Here is a 17777-nt window from a genome sequence, read left to right on the forward strand (position 1 = left end):
TAGATAAATAAGCAACAGTGGCCTTTTCCTGGGAACCAGAAATAGCTTCCCGGGCTCCCAGTGCTGACTTGGAGCAAGTCTTCCTTCTGTCTGTCTCTGGGGCAACGAGCTGCAGGCGATGTTGCGGGTTTCCCACGGCGAGCCCCTGCGGTCGTCGCTCCTGCGGCCGGGCCAGTGTGTCGGCTGCCACCGAGGCACTGGCTCTGATGTGTGGGGACCCTGGCGGCCTTGGTGTCTGAGAGCTAGACGGCTGTCCGCATCCTCCTCTCGGGCTGGGGCCAGGTTGCACAGAGGCAGCAGCACGGCCCTAAGCAGAGCCTTGGCATGGGCTGTCCCCTCTGCTGGGAGCACGTGGACCCCACCTGTGTCGCCTCTGCCCCCTGCCCCCCATTTTGCCTTGTCTTTGTTCAGCAAGATGCTCCCTGCCCTCCCTCCCTACTTTGTGGTGCCCACCAGCACTTTCCAGCTGTGCGTTTTACTTGCCAGGGGTGTGCTGTTGGGAACGCGAGCTCCGTGAGGGCAGGCTGTGTCTGGGTCAGCTGCTGTATCTTTGGCTCCTAGCATTTAGTCGAGCCTTAACCTTTTTTTTTTTGCCATTGGTGGTGAATGGTTATTGAAACCAAAAGCAGTTGTTTCTAATTTACTGTGATTTCACAGACATGCAGGATGGTTTTGGTTCCAAGTAGCCAGAAAGTTGTTCAGGAAATTAAGACACTCATGGTCCACTGGCCCCGAGGCCAGAGTGGGGCAGCCTGGGGCACGGAGCAGCCGTGGTCTCCTGAGGGACCGGGGTCCCTTCCCGCCTCTGCTGTGCAGGCTTGGGACTGCCTTCGCCCACGGCTGGCCTCTTGGGGGGAGCTGAGCTTCAGCTGCGGGTCCTTCCTGGCAGGGTGCTGGGGCCAGTCCCCATCCCGGTCCCCTCCCCGGAGAGTGGGGGAGACAGCTGGTAGTGCCTGCTGCTTGCGGTGTGGTCAGCAGGCTCTGGGCAAAGAGGAAGGAGCAAGACGGTGACCGCGTGCGCCTGCCCCTCTTCCTTGGCGCGCTTGGCTCTTTGCCGCCATGGCTCTGTGTTGGGCCCGGCCTCAACCAAAGCCTGGGATTTCAGAAAGGTGGGGATGTCTGGCCAATTGCTAGATGTGGTCCATTCACTGGAAATGTCTCATCTCTGCTTCTCACTGGGACCCCGAGCGTCTCTGGGGGGAAGCACTCGCTGCAGGCGATGTTGCGGGTTTCCCACGGGGAGCGGTCCTCTTGCACCTTGGCCGGGCGTGGGGCGAGGGGCGGGACTCTGCAGGGCTTGAAGGAGACGCTGTACAGGGAGCGTTTGCTCAGCCCAGTGCCTGCAGAGAGCCAGTACTTGGGGGAAGACAGCTGTGGCTGCTGGGGGATTTTTTTTCTTTCTTTTTTCTTCTTTTTTTTTTTTTTTTGGAGAGAAAACTTCTTTTATTTAACTCCAGAATGTAATCTCTAAGAATTTCCAAATATTTTGTAAGTTTATTGGTAACACTTCATGTGGGTGAGTAAAGACATTTCAAGGTAATTCCAAAATCACAACTCTGAACACGGACTCCTGTTCAGGTATTATAGTGGCCTCTGCAACAAGGGGACGGCCACTTCAGCCTGTCTGGTTTGGTGAGGTTATTGTCGAGAAGCACTGTAGATTCATCCCTGCTGGTTCTTAGGAAGCACAAGCTAGACAGTCCATTTAAGTTCTTTATGTTGTTTCTTCCTCAAGACAATATCCTCAAGTTTTTTAAGCCATTGAGGTTGGCAATTTTTTCAATGCAGTTTGTAGGCAGTGAAAGCTTCTCGCAATTAGAAAGTGTGGACAAGGAGGCATCCATCTTCTCTATAGGGGGAATCTGAGCATAAAGCTTAATCTCTTTGGCTTCTGACTGGTTTTCTCTTCCCATCTGGCTAGAGCTTCTTTGATTGTTCTTGCTTTTGCCATTCTGGCCGTTGCTACAGTCACTGCTCTGGTTGCTACGACCCGCCCTCTTTCTTTTTCAAAAAGTTGATGTAATCCACATGCCATAAAATCCACCTTTTTGAAGTACACATACAGTTCAGTAGCTTTGACTCTACTCCCAAAATTGCACAACCAACACCACTAAGTCCAGAACATTTTCATCACCCCATAAAGAAATGTCCCCATCTGTAGTCCGTCCCGCCCCCCCACGCCCACTCCTGCCCTGTCCCCCCATGCCCATGCCCCTGCCCCTGGTAACCAGTCTCCTTTCTGTTTCTCTGGATTTGCCGATTCTGGACATCTCGTATGAGTGAAGTCATATGGCGTTTGTGACTGGCTTCCTTCCCTTCTCTCAGCATGCTGTTTTCAAGGTCACTTTGTAGCGTATGTCATTCCTTTTTCTGGCTGAAGGATGCTCTGTTGAACAGGCACATCACATTTCATTTATTCACTCGTCAGGGGATGGACACTTGGATTGTTGCCCCTTTCGGCTCTTACGAATGATGCTGCCACGGACACTCCTGGGCAGGTTTTTGTGTGGACGTATGTTTCCATTCCTTTGATTGTAGAACCAGGAGGGAATGACCATGACTGTAACTCTGTGCTTAACTGTTTGAGGAGCTGCCAGACTGTTTCCCAAAGCAGGGCACCCTTTTACTTTGTCGCCAGCAGTGTCCGCACTTGTTCCTTTGTGTCCTTTTGCTCATAGCCATTCTCAGTAGATATGAAATAATATCTCATTGTGGTTTTGATACGCTTTTTCCTGGTGGCTAGTGACGTTGAGCATCTTTTCACGTGCACTTGGGCCATTTGTAGGTCTTACTTTGAGAACTGTCTATTCAAATCCTTTGCCCAGGGACGCCTGGGTGGCCCGGTCAGGTTAAGCATCTGCCTTCAGCTCAGGTCATGATCCCAGGGTCCTGAGATTGAGTCCTGCATCGGCAGGGAGCCTGTTTCTCCCTCTGCCTGCTGCTCCCCCTTTTGTGCATTCAGGCTCTCTCTCTGACAAGTAATTAAATAAAATCTTTAAAACAAAACCACAGAAAACCCAAATCGTTTGCCCATTTTAAAATTTGGTTTGTCTTTTTATTGTCTGTTAATAGTTCTTTATATGTTTTGGATACTAAACCCTTATCAGATGTATGATTAGCAAATATTTCCCCCCATTCTGTGGGTTGTCTTTTCACTTTCTTGACAACAGTGTCCCCTGAAGCACAAAAGTTTTTAATTTTGATGATATCAGATTTATCTATTTTTAGTTTGGTAGTTTATGCTTTTAGTGGCTAAGAAACCGTTACCTGACCCGAGGTCATGAGGATTTGCATCTGTGTTCTCCTCTAAGCATTTTACTCTTTTAGATCTTATAATTAGATCACGATCCATTTTGAATCAATTCTTGTGTATGGTGTGAGGTAGGGTTCCAGCTTCATTCTTTTGCATGTGGATATCCAGTTTTCCTATAACCATTTGTTGAAAAGACTGTCATTCCCCCCTTAAATTGTATTGGCACATAGGGGACAGTCAGTTGACCCCAGATGGATGGGTTTGTTTCTGGTCCCTCCATTCTAACCCACTGAGCTGTACGTCTGTTCTGTACCAATACCATACTGCATGATTGCTCACACTGGGAAGTGTGAGTCTTCCAACTGTGTTCTTTTTCAGTATTTCAAGATTGGCCATCCTGGATCCTTGCAGTTTTATATGAATTCAAGGATTAACTTGTCAGTTCCCACTAGAAGAAAGCTGGGATTTTATGGGGATTGCATTGATTCTAAAGATCAGTGTGGGAATGTTGCCAACTATATTGTCTTATTCGTGAGCATGGAGTGTCTTTCTGTCTATTGAGATCTTCTTGAATGTGTTTCAGCAGTCTTTTGTGGTTTTCAACATTTAGGTCTTTGTTAAATTTACTTCTTGTGTTTTTATTTTTTTAAGACTACTGTAAATAGAATTATTTTCTTAATTTCATATTCAAATTATTCATGGCTAGCTTATAGAAATATGATTTTGTGTGTGTGTGTGTGTGTGTGTGTGTGTGTGTGTGTATTGATCTTCTCTTTTGCAGTCTTACTGAACTTACTCATCTTAATAGGTTTTGGGTTTTTGGGTGTGTGGCTTCCTTGGGATTTTCTGTGTGCAGGACCATGTCCCTGCACGTGGAGGCAGTTTTACTTCTCTTTCCAGCCTGAATGCTTTTTATTTCATTCTCCCTCCTAGTGACCCTGGCTAGGACCTCCGGGGCGGTGTTGAGTACGAGTGGCAAGAACAGACATCCTTATCTTGTTCCGATCTCGGGGGAAGGCGTCCAGTCTTTCACCCCACTGCACCATGTTTCCGTGGATGCTGCTTCATCAGATTGAAGAGATTTCCTTGTATTTCTGGTTTGTGGCGTGCTTTTATTCCGAAGGGCACTGAATTTGTCAGATGCTTTTTCTGAGTCTGTAGAGATGATCCTCTCAGTAAAAGCTTTGTCCTTTATTGTGTTAATACGAAGTGGGCCCTTTTACCTCCCAGGGAGCAGCTGCCCAGGTCTGAGCCTCCCCAGGTACACCGCATACTCAGCGTGTAACTCTGAGTGGGGGACTTGGTATGTAAACTGGGGGTGGCTGTTCTCTCATGGGGTTCCTATGAGGGGCCTTGAGTTGCTCTGTAGACGGGCTTGTCTGGCACGTGTGAAGAGCGCGCGGCTGTGATGGGTGACGTGTGAAAGTGTGGATGGGCTCGGGTGGGCGGGGGCACCGCTGGGGGCAGTGCAAGGCTGATAATCTAAGGCCCGACTGATGCCCGCGCTCTGACAAGTCCGCTGGTGGGGAGTCTGGAAGTTCTCACCGGAGGTGGCTCGCTGGGCTCCACTGGGCTCTGAGCCTTGCCGCGGGAGGGGATGGGCCGTGGATGAGGCCCAGGTGAGTGCAGGTCGGCTGCAGAAGCCTCCAGTGTGTGCAGGCGTTGCCTGTCAGGTTCTGTCGGGGCCAAGCGTCCGCAGCAGCAACCTTCCCTACCCGGGCCCCGCGTCCAGCTGGGGGTGTGGAAATGGGCCTTGGGTAGGTAGTGGCTACCGCTGAGAGCCGGCACGCAGCCCTGCCTCCCCACCCCGATTTCCCTGACTTCTCTTTTCCTGGCCTGCCCTTCAACCTGGCCCCTCGTCCTGCCTCTGTCGTTGACCGTCCTTGTGACTTGGGGCAGACCGCCGGTCGGGGCCTGTTGAGGTCTCTGTCCACAGAGATGCTGGCACAGCAGTTTGAGGATTGAACGAAGGCTCTGTTGGAGGGTCTGCTGGGGATCAGCAGACACCGCCCCCGACCACCCTCCCGTAGTCTCCCAGAAGCCCCACAGCCCCGACGTCTGCAAGCCCTTCTGCGTCTGTATTATGGAGTTTGGGTTTTACAGGTGGGTGTGGGGGGAGAGAGAAACATTTTCAACCTGCCCTGTGTAATTCTTGGCATTCGTTTTTATGAGCTATACGAGGCTGGATCTTACCTTGGTTTAATGTACTGACCTTCAAGCCAGCCAAGTAGCTCAAAGTTCCTGGAGACAAGCCACAGCGCTTCTTACGGTTTGTTTTCCAAGGTTTAGGGGAGGAGGGCCTCTCACTAACCCTCGGCCTTTCCTGGCCCCTGTGCTCAGAAGTACAGGGCAGTCCCCCCTCCTGAGGAGCTGTCGGTCTGATCTGAGAAGGGGCCAAAACAAGGAGCAGTGATAACAAACCAGTAATGTGAGCTCGCCGGCGGGAGGGAACATCAGAATACATTTGGTTATTCCGCAAATCACCTCTTTGGCCCTAACTCGGTGCGTGGCGCCGGGAGCATCCCGATAGCCAGAGCAGACTCCACTCCCAGAGCTTTTCAGAAAAACCAGTCGTGCTGAGAACCCACTGGAGGGGCGCCCCATGAGACCGGGGCCTCGGGGAAGCCAGGGTGTGAGAAGGTGTTGGCAACGGGGCAGGGCTGGGGCTGGAGTGTGTCTGGAGGAGGCTGGAGAAGGCCCTGAGCGCGCTTGAGAGAAAGGGAGGGAAGGAAGGAAGGAGTCTGCCGGCCAGACCCAGCAGGCAGCGGCGGATGAGAGTGTCCCTGAAGGTAGCCAGAGGGCAAGGGTCCTGTGTCCCCAGGCTCAGGAATGCTCATGTAGCCGGGAGCACACGCCTCGGCTGGCTCCTCCCAGGGTTCTGCAGACCTGAGAGCAGGTGCACGCCCAGGCAACAGCACAGCGCCAGACCTGGTGGGAGCCAAGCCCGCGGCGGCCCTCCTGCGGTCACCGTGGAGCCCAGAAGGCCTGTGGTAGGAGAAGCCTTCACCAAACCAGAAAACGGTCATAGTTCATTGCGTGAGGGTTTGGGCAGCCGAACAGCATCCGGTGGTGAAGTCCTGTGCTCGTGAAGGCTTGGCCCCGGGAACAGCCCCGTCTCTGGGTACACGTGGTTCTTTTCTTTGGTCTTCGGGTTTGATACTCACCGTACGTACGGAAATGTTAACAGAAAACCTAATTAACACGCCGCTGTTACTGTCAGCATGTGTGTGTGCGCGCACGCGCGTGTGCGTGCCTTCACTGCGGAGTTGGGGGTGTCTGCTCGGGAGAACGGGGAGAGGGTGTCCCCAGGGAGGTGGGTCTGTCACAGGGAGCGGGCCGGGGGGCTCGTGGGGGGCCTGCTGACGTGGGCTTCTTCTCTGTCCGCAGATGACAGGATCTGCTCGCCGCCCTTCATGGAGCTCACGAGCCTGAGTGGAGACGACACCATGAGGCTCCTGGAGCAGAACGGCCTGGCCTTCCCCTTCAGTGCGTGTCCCCCCCCAACCCCTGCCCTGGGCACCCCTGGGCAGACTCGGTGGGCCGTGGACTGGGTGGGGGCTGTCCGTGGCTCCCCGGGATGCACGAGGGCCTTGGCTGCCAGGAAGGGCTGAGCCCCGCGTCCCGCCTACACAGGGGAGAGGGGTGCGCAGGCGGCATGGGCTGTCTGGGCCACCCTGAGTGCAGATGCTGGCCGCCGTTGAGCCGGCGTGTCTCCCCAGCTCCCCCTGCCCTTTATCCCCACGGGCTGCAGGGGTTTCGAGAATTTCACCCCGTGTCTGCCAGGTCAGGCTTTGTGGAGAAATCACCTCACTGATTTCTCTCTGCTTTTCTCTCCCTGCTCTGTAGTTTGCAAAACCAGAGTGGCGCATGGCACCAACTCTCATGAGGTAAGTGGAGCTCTGACTGCCCTCTCCCCGCATTTCTCCCTCCCCACCCCTGCCCCGCTCCTCCTTCCAGCTCTCCCTGGGAGCCTGCACCCCTGCTGCTCCTGTCCTGCTGTGGCTTCATACATTGTCACCAGCTTCTGCCCCGTGCCTGTCCTGTCCCCAAGGGTGGAAGGCGTGTGCCAGGGGTCTGCCTGCCACCCCTGAGCCCTTGTGGATCTGTCCAGGTTTGCGACCTCTGGCTTGTCAGTGTCACTCGCTGCCTGGGTGCCCGCCCTGTGCCAGGCCCCTCTGCGTGCTGTGAACTGGAAGGAGGCTCTCACCGCCCCCACGGACCAGCTGGCCCGGCTGTAGGAGGGCGGGAGAGGCACGGGCACTGCACATGCTCGTATGTGGCGACTCCTCCGCCCTCTCGGGCGTTCTTTATGCCCCCGGCACGTTCCCAGCTCCCCCAGTGCCAGGGCACGAATGCACAACATGGTGTTCTGCCTCAGTGGTAGAGCCCGAGTCCCCGAGATGCGCAGCCCCAGTGAGATGTGCCGAACCGTAAGCAGAGGCAGCCTGCTGGGGTAAGAGGACCAGATGGCCGGGCAAGGATGCCGTCGGGTCTTGGTCGCCCTTGCTGTCCTTGGAACCACAGCCAGGACATGCCCTCAGGGCTCCCCACCCCCGCTCTCACCCCTGCCATGTGTTTTTCGTGCCCTCATGGACACAGCCTGGCCTTGGGGCCTCCTTGTTAGGCACTTGGGAGGGTGCTCTGGGCAGCAGACACGTCACCCCCCTGGAGGGCCCTGTGGGGAAAGCCTGCCCTTGGGCCACCTCCCAGTCAGACATCGTCTCTAAAACCTTAGGACAAAACATGGGCAGTTCCATGGCGGTGCCCTATAGATTCCCGGGGCGCTCTTTGTCCGCAGCCGGCGTTTGTGGGGAGGCGTCCATGAGCAGCCGGCCGTGTGATGGGAGCTGCGGGGCGGGGGCGCGCCTCCTCTCGGGGCAGGCGTGCGGGGCGTCGGCTGGGATTCACGGCCTGCTGCAAAGGCCAGCTGTCTCCTGGGGTTGCGGAGCCGTCTCTGTCTGGGCCCGCCTGGGCTCGGGGCCAGCGATGTCCTCCCTGCCAAGCGCTGGGAGGGAGCAGGAATGCTCGAGAGCAGCCAGCGTCCTGTCGCCAGAGCCCACGTTCCTTCGCTGGCACCAGCCAACGTTCCACCTGCCCCTGTCACTAGCTGGTCCCTCTGTGGGTCAGCGCCTTGCGGTTTTCTGAATGGAAGGGTGGCCGTCGTCCCTCTTAGCGTGGTCGGACCGCGCTGATGCAGAAGAGCCCAGCCGGCAGGAGATGAACCGCTTCTCTCTTCCTGAGAGAGTTCTGGAATCATGTAGACCTTGGAAGCAGGTCTGGCTCTGCGCATGGCCAGCTGTGTGATGTTAAGCAGATCCCCAGCCTCTCTGCGTGTCTGTCTGCACTTGTGAGGGCGGCTGTGGAGGACAGGCTTGCAGCATGCGCTGCCATGGGCCTTGGCACGGAGCAGAGTGCCTTGGGTGCACTGGGAGGGAACTAGGTCCGGAGTGACCGCCAGGTCACTGCAGAATGATGGGGGATCCAGATCCAAGTGAGCCCCTCCGTGGCAGAAGTCTCAGCCCTCATGTATGGGGTCAGTGCGTTCCGGCGAGGCCTTCCTCTGTTAGTCTAGCTGTCAGAGTCTGGCTCCAAAATGTACACGTGTGCCTCCCTGTCTCCCCCGACCCACAGTGGGCTGCTTCGGGGGGGCTCCTCTTCTCCTGAGTGAGGGGTTGGGAATGGGGCCTTCGGGATTGGAATCTGGAGGCCCCCAGGGAGTTTGTATGTGCCACGGGCCGCCCGCCTCTCGGGAGGCTTTCTGTCAGAGGGCTGCCCCCTCAGGTGCATGAGTCCGGAGGCTGGGGGACAAGGCTCCTCACCTGTTGCAAGGGTGCCTGGGGATGAGTGCAGCGAGGATGGAGGGGACAGCTCTGTGGACGTGGTTGGCTTGAAATAGGAAAGTGAGACTTTCTGATTAAGGTCCTTGCCTGTACCATGGTCTCCCTGAGCCCTGCCTCTGAGTCCCCCAGACCCAAGCTCAATGAAAACCAACTGGTTTGGGCAAACTACTCTCTTTTCATTGTACATTCACAGAGCTGTCTGTTTTGTTTCGTTTTTAAGCCACTGCAAGCACACTGATGTGCTCAGAGTAGAATTACCACCGCTTCCCTGTTCTGTTAAACCACTGAGCCGGAAGCCAGAGCGCCCCTGAAGCGGTCCCGTGGTAGTTACTGCTGCTGGTTTACAAGTGGGGAAGACGGAGCATGCAGCAGGTTCCCCACCAGAGCCCCTGCGTTCTTTCCCTTCCTCGGCCCCTGGGGCGCACGCATGTGCGTACACACACACACACACACACACACAGTGCGCACACGTTCCATTTCCCCATGTGACCAGGATCTCTACTTCTGCCCCATGCAGCTAAGCCCCAGGAATGTTGGGGTGGTGCTCGGGGACCATGGACGTCAGGGGCAGCAGCCAGTGCAGGCAGCCAGCTGTCCAGGCTCTGTCATTCCTGCCCTGAGTCCTGGGCATCTGGTGGCTCCTTCCTGGGGCCTGTGGGCTGCGAGGGATTAGCCGTGGCCCCAGCCCCGGCAGCTGACAGCCAACGCAGAGAGTTTTCTCCAGCTACCCCTCTGCTCTCCCTACTTTAGCGGCCTACCAGATCCTTCCAGGGCGGCACCTTTGTCCCCAGAGAGTCAGGGACTGGGAGCAGCATATTCTCATTCCTCAAGTATCCGTGTAGCTTACTCCGGGTGTCAGAGGCCAAGGCTGCGTGCTGGGCAGACCCTGTCCCATACCGGGCTCTGTCGCTTTCCAACAAGCCACTGAGTTTCTTAGGGCCCCAGTTTCCTCATCTGTAAAAGGTGCACGAGAATAGTACCCCCCTCAGAGGTGCATTGTCAGGACAGCACCAGGTGACTCACACAAAGCAGTCAGAACAGGGCTGGGCGTGTCGTGAGTGCTCAACCAAAGGCAGCCCTTGTTGACGTACAGATTTTGACTCAGAGCCTCCCAACTCCCCATCCATGGCCTTCCTCTTCCTGCCTCACCTGGATCTTTGTGGAGGAACCTCTAAGGAGGTCATAAAGATTGAGTAATATACAATTCGGATGTCATTCCCTGGATTACAGTGTGAAAAGTGGAGTTGTGCAGTACACTGTCCGCTCAGCTGTACAGGGAGAGCCTGATGGTGCAGGGTTTCCAGACCGCCACAGTAGGAGTGAATTGATTCCCAGGTGTTCTTGACTCTCACTCCATTCGTCCTGGCTTGAGATTCTTCCCAGAGTCCTCGGTTCACAGGGATGGTCCTTGGTGGCAGAGCTCTGGACCGGTGACATGCCCCTGTGTCTAAGACTGAATAGGTGGTGGACTCTGACAGAGCCCTTGGCCCCTGTCTCCACAGATGGCCATCGTGTTCAACCAGGAGGGCCTGAGTGCCATCCAGCCGCCCTGTGTGGTCCAGAACTTCATCAACCACAATGCTGTCCTGTATAAGGTGTTTGTGGTGGGCGAGTCCTACACCGTGGTCCAGAGGCCCTCGCTGAAGAACTTCTCTGCGGGCATGTCAGGTAACCAGGCTTCCCGCTGTCTCGGGGCCCATCTGGGACAGGCATCAGCCGTCTGTCTCACAGCACTCCCCTCTGCTACCCTGTGTTATTTTGGAGGTCGGGGGCGGGGATGGGCCAATCTGAAGGTTGGAGTCGCGTGCATTGGGTGAGGAGGTCCTGGAGAACAGGTGAAACCCCATCCTACCAGGTCGTTGTAGGGGCTCCACCCATGCGAACCACTGTAGGCAGTTCCCGGAAGCGTCTGAAAGCTTCCTGCGCCCAGGGTGCTTCCTGGGGCCCCACGCAGTAAGGAGAGTCACGAGGAACATGCTGGAATGGATGATGGGCCCCTCAGGGAAGTGAGGGCTTGGGAAGGGGCCCCTCGTATTTTGAGGGCCAGAGTGCTGACTCCTTTATCAGGTCCCCTTTCTCCAAGTGGGGAAACACCGAGCTCCTAGCCGCTTCTGCGGCCGCTGAAGTGACTGCGTGCACCCTAAGGAGTCCTGCGGCGCTCCTCACTGTGGGACCTCCCGTGAGCACGGGTGGGCACAGTCACCCCCACCGGGCCCCACCTTGCAGGGGTAAGGATCGAGTCTGAGGGTTCCGGGTCCTGGATGTCCCTCGGGTGTCCCAAGGCGGCAGTGTCCGTGGGGTGCTGCCATCACTGCAGGCCGAGGGCGCCACGAGCTGGGCCTTTTTTTATCTGTTCTCCTGACACCAGGTGACCTTTGGCCCTTTCAAAAACAGACACTAAGATAGGGATTTGCTGGTGCTGGGGCTACTCAAAAGAATGTTCTGGGGGCCCTGAGGCATCTCTAAGGCAAGTTGTAGAAAGCTTTGGAACAGAGGGACAGCGTCTTGGAAATAAGCAGAGCCTTCTAAGAGGACCCCTCGGAGGACGTTTGACTGTCCTCATGTGGCTTGCTCCAGCACGCCGTGCATCCGTCTTTGCGAGGGAGACCCGCCATCGCCAGGTGTGCTGAAACACCGGGCTGTTCCGTCTTCGTCTGAGCCAACAGCTGTGTCTTCTTAAAGTCTCTCCTGCTGGGACTGCCTGTCACCACCCTCTCCTGGTGGCTTTAAGCCCCTCCTTTTGAGTGAAGTTCAGCTGTGCTCGTCTTCCCTTCTCCGCTGTTCTTCCCCAGACAGCTTCTTTCTTCCTAGTAACACAACACAGAGAGCAGATACTTGGTAAATGTGTGATTTTTCACTTCCTTCTGAGTGCAGGCAGCTTCCCCTTCCGGTGTGGGGCCCCAGGACTCAAGGCTGCATTGTCCGGGTTTGGGACATCCCATTGTCACGCTGGTCCCGGTCCCTACACACTGGGATGATAGAATGACCTGGAGGTGAGAGCACCATGGTCTGGGGACGTCTTTTTGCGTGTGATTATGTACCAGGAAGAGGCATTCTTATAAATTATGGGCTGGAAGAGACTTCTTTTTTTTTAAGTAGGCTCTATGCCCAGCTTGGAGCCCAACTTGGGCCTTGAACTCATAACCTTGTGATGAAGACCTTGAGATCGAGAGTCGGATGCTTAAACAACTGAGCCACCCAGACTCCCCAAGAAACTAGTTTTTAAAAATCCTCTATTATTTTCCTCATTTAAAAAAAAATGTGTGTTTGGAGTCTGTGGAAAATATATTAAATTTAGAGTGGTATACCTTATGTAGCTTCCTTTCTTTTTTCTTTCTTTCTTTCTCTTTGTATTTTTTTCCTTACGAAAATCCCTTCCCGTGCAGACAAAAAGTATCCCTTTTGTTCCCTCCTTTCCTCCTGGTTGCAAAGTGCTGGGCGAGCTTCTGTCTCAGCCCCAGGAGCCCTTAGCAGCAGGCGACGGGCTCCAAGTCTGTGAGTCTCCTCCTGACCATTCCCAGCTTGCCAGTTTTCCAAAAATGTCGGCTGGGGCTAAGTCAATGAGTAGATAAGCACACAGAGCTGATGCCAAAATGATTATTGTGCTCAGACAAGCTGAGTAACTTCCAGCGTGTCTGTCTGTCCATGCCCAGAGCGGGTCTCCTGTCTGCAGCCTTTGCAGCTTTGTGCCAGGGAGCTGGTGTGGGCTTTGTCCTCTTGATGCGTGTTTTCTTCCTGGATCAGAAGCATAACTCAGCAGGAGCCCTCAGGCTGGACCAGTGGAGCAGGGGGGCTCTGGGGCTCTGGCCTCCTTCCATTCCCCCATCCAGGCTTTCTGGTTCTCGTCCAGTACATCAGGCCTGCAGCTTCCTCGGTCCACACACGGGGCTGGGGACATCTTGAGTGGGATTCTTCAGGACACCGAGGGAGCTAGGGACACTAGCCTTCCCTCCATAATGACCGTGCTCTGTTGATTCTCAGATCTTGGTTTTTACCGGATGACCTCTCTGAAGTCAGGTGTGTCTTAGGGCTGGTGGCATCTTGGCACTTGCCTCGGCTGAAATGGCAGTCAGGTTCTTGCTGAGACGGTTGATGTTGGCCTGCCCCAGACGCATTCTCTGCCTGTGGTTCACCGTTGGGGCAGTTGCTCCCCCTCTCCATCTAGGGCCCGGATCCAGATGGGCACGTTTCTCTGCTCTCCCTTTTGCGTGGTAGGTTTACTCCTATTTCTTGACTGTGTGTGGACTGGCACCTTTATTCTGCTGTCCTTCCTGGGCCTTTTCCCCCATGGGGTCCATAAAAGAATGGCATCGCTTAGCACGTATTGCTGGGCTCAGCAGACTTTTTCTGCAAAGCGCCAGGTAGTAAGTTCGTCCAGCTCTGTTGTAATTATGTCCTGCTGCCCTTGGAGCAGGAACATGGCTGCAGACAAGACAGAAACCTCTGGGCATGGCTGCGGCCCCACAAACTGTACTTACAGAGGCAGGCTGCCGGGCTCTGGTTCACTGACCTGTCCGCTCGAGCCTCTCCGTAGATGCCGTATTGCCTTGAATCTGCCTTGTGCCCAGCCCCGTTGCCAGGTGCTGAGCACGAGAGCCCGAGACAGTCAGCCAAGCGTGCTGCCCCGATGGGCTCATATTCTGGCGGGAGAGAACACGCATGTGGAAAGAAAGAATGAAAAGAGTCATCATGGCACAGATGCAAGGCTCCAGAGGAAGCACTGGGGTCCTGGGCCGCCACTGGATTGGGGAGCTCCTGGGACAGGGCAGCCAGGGCGGGTCCCTCTGTGCAGCGGAAACGTGGATGGGACCCTGAAGAACATCTGCCCCCGCCCCCAGCCTCCCTGCAGCGCTGTGACCCGTTCCCCCGGCCCAGAGACACGCATGAAGATGAGGCAGAGCGGAAGAGCATGTGGCCGCTGCCCCCGATGGCCGGGTTACTGGAGCACTGGGGGAGTGAGCTGGCCATTTACTCTCTTCTTTTGAACCTTTTCTTCTCATCTGTAAATTGGGGGCCACGGCACTCCTTTTCCCCTCACTGTCTCTCCACCCCTGTGTGTCTCAGGACTGCTGTGGACATAGGCAGTGCCTGGGGCCCCAGATGCAGAGTGCCCCTGTGACCGGCATGCCTGGGCTTAGGCAGCTTCATCCTTAGAAGGACCTGGGTCTCTTAAAGCTCCCCACGTCAAAGGATGTGTGACCCAGTCTGACCCATCTTGGCCTCCTGGTCTCCGGGGTCAGGGAGTGGCCAGAGGCTGCCCACATGCCCTGTGGCCCCTGTTTGGGCCGGGCACAGGTAGGAAGTGAGCAGAGGATGCCCCCCGTACCAGTCCTGAACAGTTGTCTGGCCTGAGCCCTCAGGTAGGAGGTAGCTAAGGGGAGAAGCAGTCTCCTGTGAAATGATGCACATGTGTGGTCGGTCCTCCTGCCACAAGGAGCCGTTGGGTGGCACGGCCTGTCCAGTTCAGCAGCTGCTGGCTCCACCCTTCTGAGTGTCCAGCTTCTTGCCTTCCCAGCATAAACACTCGTGGTGATCCCTTGTGGCTCCGGTAGCTTCCTGGCCTCCCTGAACTTGGCTATGTCTGCCTGCTCTGTGTGACCCTTTCCCACGCCCCCCACACCCAGGCTTGGTCTGCCACCCCTGGGGGCCCTTGGGGTGGGTGGGAGGCTCCCTGAGTTTTGTAGGGTTGGGCCCGCTGGGCTGCAGGGTAAATAGGTGAGCCGTGCCTGCAGAAGGCCTGGACCCCCACTCCAGTTGCCCGAGCCGCACTCTGTCCCCTGGCCCACAGGCCTTGCCACCGCTCAGGGCTCACTCTTCTTGGCTGGCAGCGCCCAGAAGTAGAGATCAGTGGGGTTACCTGGCGCAAGTCCTGCAGGGTGTTTATTTTCCCCAGGCTCTTCCCCAGGACCATCTCTCGTGCCCCCCGTCTGGACTGGCTCTGGTCGGAGCGGCGGGAGGACTGTCGGGTACACCGGGGCGGCAAGGGGCCTGTGTGCCTCACTAGCGGGAAGGATGCCAGGTACATCTCAGCGCCTGCCTGCTTGGCCTCCGCCCGAATCACTTTCTCATGCATGATTGTTACGGCGTCGTAATCCTGGAGCTGGGGCGGGGGGTCCTTGGCGATCAGAGCAGGTGCCCCCTGCGGCCTGGTCCCCCCGCACTGTGGTGCTCAACCAAGGCCCTTCCTGTCTTGCGCTTAGGGCCCTGGGTCCCAGGGGTGATCAATGTGTCCTGGGGACGGGAGTCACCACGCCCCATCATGGAGGGACTGAAGCAGAGGCCGCCGGGGCCCTGTAGGGGCTCATGGCCCAGGACATCCCCATGTCATTCTTGGTGGGGGGGCATGGGGTGGTGAAGCTCGCGGTTTTGTGATTCTTGCATTCCTGTGCCCATGCTTCTAAGTGCTCGAGAACGTGTGACCGACCAGCCTCACTCCACGGGATGGATAGACTAACCAACTGCTTATTGCACTCATCACTCTTGGGATCGGTGTGCCCACCTGGGTGCCCCGGTGGGACTGAGGGTGTGCTGGGAGGCAGAGGTGGACCAGGAAGTATGGTGTGGGAGGAGGAGGAGGGTATTTCAGGGGTCTGTGCCAGCTTCCAAAGCTTCCAAAGCCAAACAGTAATCGTTCTGTGTACTTTCCTTGGATGGACCCTTCAGAAGCCCATGTTCTGATTTCCCGCTGCCCCGTGTGTAGTCGGGAAGCAGAACCTTTATGTTCTAAACACGCATGTGCAAGCGGCTGCGTGGGCGTATTTCTCAAATGCTGCGCTGAGAAAGAGTCCCATGGGCGGATACCGGGAGGGGCTGGGACTACGGGATTAAATGGCATTTACTGAACCTCTTGACTTCAGGCCTTTGATGCTCCCGGTACACTGCGTTTCCCGCTCGCTCAGCCCCCACACCATCCCCTAAGCCCCCTTTCTAGTGCCCTGTCCATAAGACACACTAGACACACTCTGGAATGGGCAGGGCCGTAGGTGTTGGGAAACGAGGACAGGATACAGTAAGGTGGTAGCCGAGGTAGGCTCGCTAAGACAATTATTTTTGTATGGGGAACGGGAGCCCTGCGTGGACGTGTTTCCGGTCATGGTGCCCTGTCTCCTTGGCATGGGGGTGCCCGGCTCACGGGGGCCCCAGGTTGGCTGCTGCTGAGGCCACCCGAGACTGTGGCTGGGGTGGTGCTGCCCCCTGCTGTCAGGTGCTGGAGTCACGTCCCCGCCTTGAGCTAACGCCTGCTCCTTCTTGTCTTTGCTTTTTCAGACCGGGAGTCCATCTTCTTCAACAGTCACAATGTGTCCAAGCCGGAGTCCTCGTCGGTCCTGACCGCGGTATGTTCCTTCCGCTGTGGCGGCCTTCCCTCCTAACATGGGGTGGGGGGTGCCCCTGGCAGTGGGGCTGAGGGCTGAGCTCCAGCAGAGCAGGGAGTGGGGACCAGAGAGCCCCTTTCTTGGCTTGCTGCGGGCCATCACAGCCACACCCGCGGACTTCTGGGCTACTCCCGAGGGAAGATTTTCTAACTTTTCTCCCAGAGTGAGGATCTCCCGACCCACCTCCCAAGTCACGGGGAATTTGAAGCCTTGTTTTCTAATCTTTTTTTCCTGATTTATAAAAGGGGGTAGGAGGCAGCATCACACCCGTTTTCCTTTCTCTTTCCTTGTCCACGTGAATCCAGTAAGCGTTTGTTAAGGGCCTGCTAGTACCTCGGTGGGGGCGGGGGTGGCAGTTCCCCCCTGGCAGAACTTGGGCGAGTTCCGTGAACATTGTGGCGGGTCAGGCACTGTCCGAGGTGCCCCACGGCGTCACAGCCGGGCCTCGCCACAGCCTCGCGGGAGCCGGGCAGACAGCTCTGTTTTCTGAAGTGGGGAGGCTCGTGATCAGGAGGGTTGAGTGGCTTCTCCAAACTCAGAGGGCTGTTCCTTCAGGGGCCACACTGGCTTACGACCCCAGAGTGGTCTGTTCCGAAGCTGGGTGTCTTGGGAATTTAGGACTTATTCCCTCACTGTACCTGCAGCCAGAGTTAGAAATTTGTCCTGGGGCAGCTGCTTCCATCCCTCTCAAGTCCAGCGGGCTGGCAGTCTCCGCTGCCCCTTGCCCCTGACCTTAGAGCCCTGGGCTGGGTCTCCTGAGTCATGGGCGTGCTGGCTAATCTGGGAGGATTTGCCTGGGTCTTCCTCCTTGTCCTAGGCTGTTCTCACCAGCAGCATCCACAGTCGGCCCCTGCCCCGGGCCTACTCCCCTCCTTCCTGTGCGGGGGGCGCGCACGGGCCCATTCCATCTTGCCTCCCCCCAGCCCCTCCCCCCAGCCCAGGCCGCCTGTTCATTTCTTGTTTGTGTCTGGTTCCTCTGAGGAGCCAGCCGTGTGCTGAGGGTTTGACGGAGCACAGGCGTGGACGGGGACCTGGAGGGAGCACCAGTGTCCCTCAAGATGTTGATAGATGTTCCTGGGCCAGGAACAAGTGCCATGGTCAAGGAAGCTTGGAGAAGAGTCAGATTTTAAACAGAACCTCTTGGTGCCTGGCTGTGTGCACTGTAAGACGTAAGAAGCTGTTTTGTGCCAGAAAAGCTTTGCCAGTCGTCTAACCTTCAGAGACTCTAGACTGACCCAGTCCGCGGGGCTTCTTCCCTGAGAGGCTCTCAGTCCTTGAGTGGCCAGGGACTCGCGGTTGGGGAGGGGGATG

At 56.4% G+C, this 17777-nt stretch overlaps 1 protein-coding gene across 7 annotated transcripts in view; it reads left to right on the forward strand.

Moving 5' to 3' along the window:
- The window catches only part of ITPK1 (inositol-tetrakisphosphate 1-kinase), a 167806-nt gene that overhangs the window by 142525 nt on the left and 7504 nt on the right, over positions 1-17777 (forward strand). For 4 of the 7 annotated variants that reach the window (XM_082733335.1, XM_082733334.1, XM_082733337.1 and 1 more), the window contains 4 exons: positions 6641-6739; positions 7100-7140; positions 10596-10761; positions 16360-16427. In XM_082733335.1, coding sequence (XP_082589461.1) covers positions 6641-6739; positions 7100-7140; positions 10596-10761; positions 16360-16427 — 374 coding nt within the window. Of the gene's footprint in view, positions 1-6640; positions 6740-7099; positions 7141-10595; positions 10762-14986; positions 15113-16359; positions 16428-17777 lie in introns of all 7 variants that reach the window. The other 3 variants (XM_082733333.1, XM_082733332.1, XM_082733336.1) reach the window with 1 other exon arrangement.

This window comes from Mustela nivalis (assembly GCF_964662115.1).
Source record: "Mustela nivalis genome assembly, chromosome: 6".
Lineage (NCBI taxonomy): Eukaryota > Metazoa > Chordata > Mammalia > Carnivora > Mustelidae > Mustela > Mustela nivalis.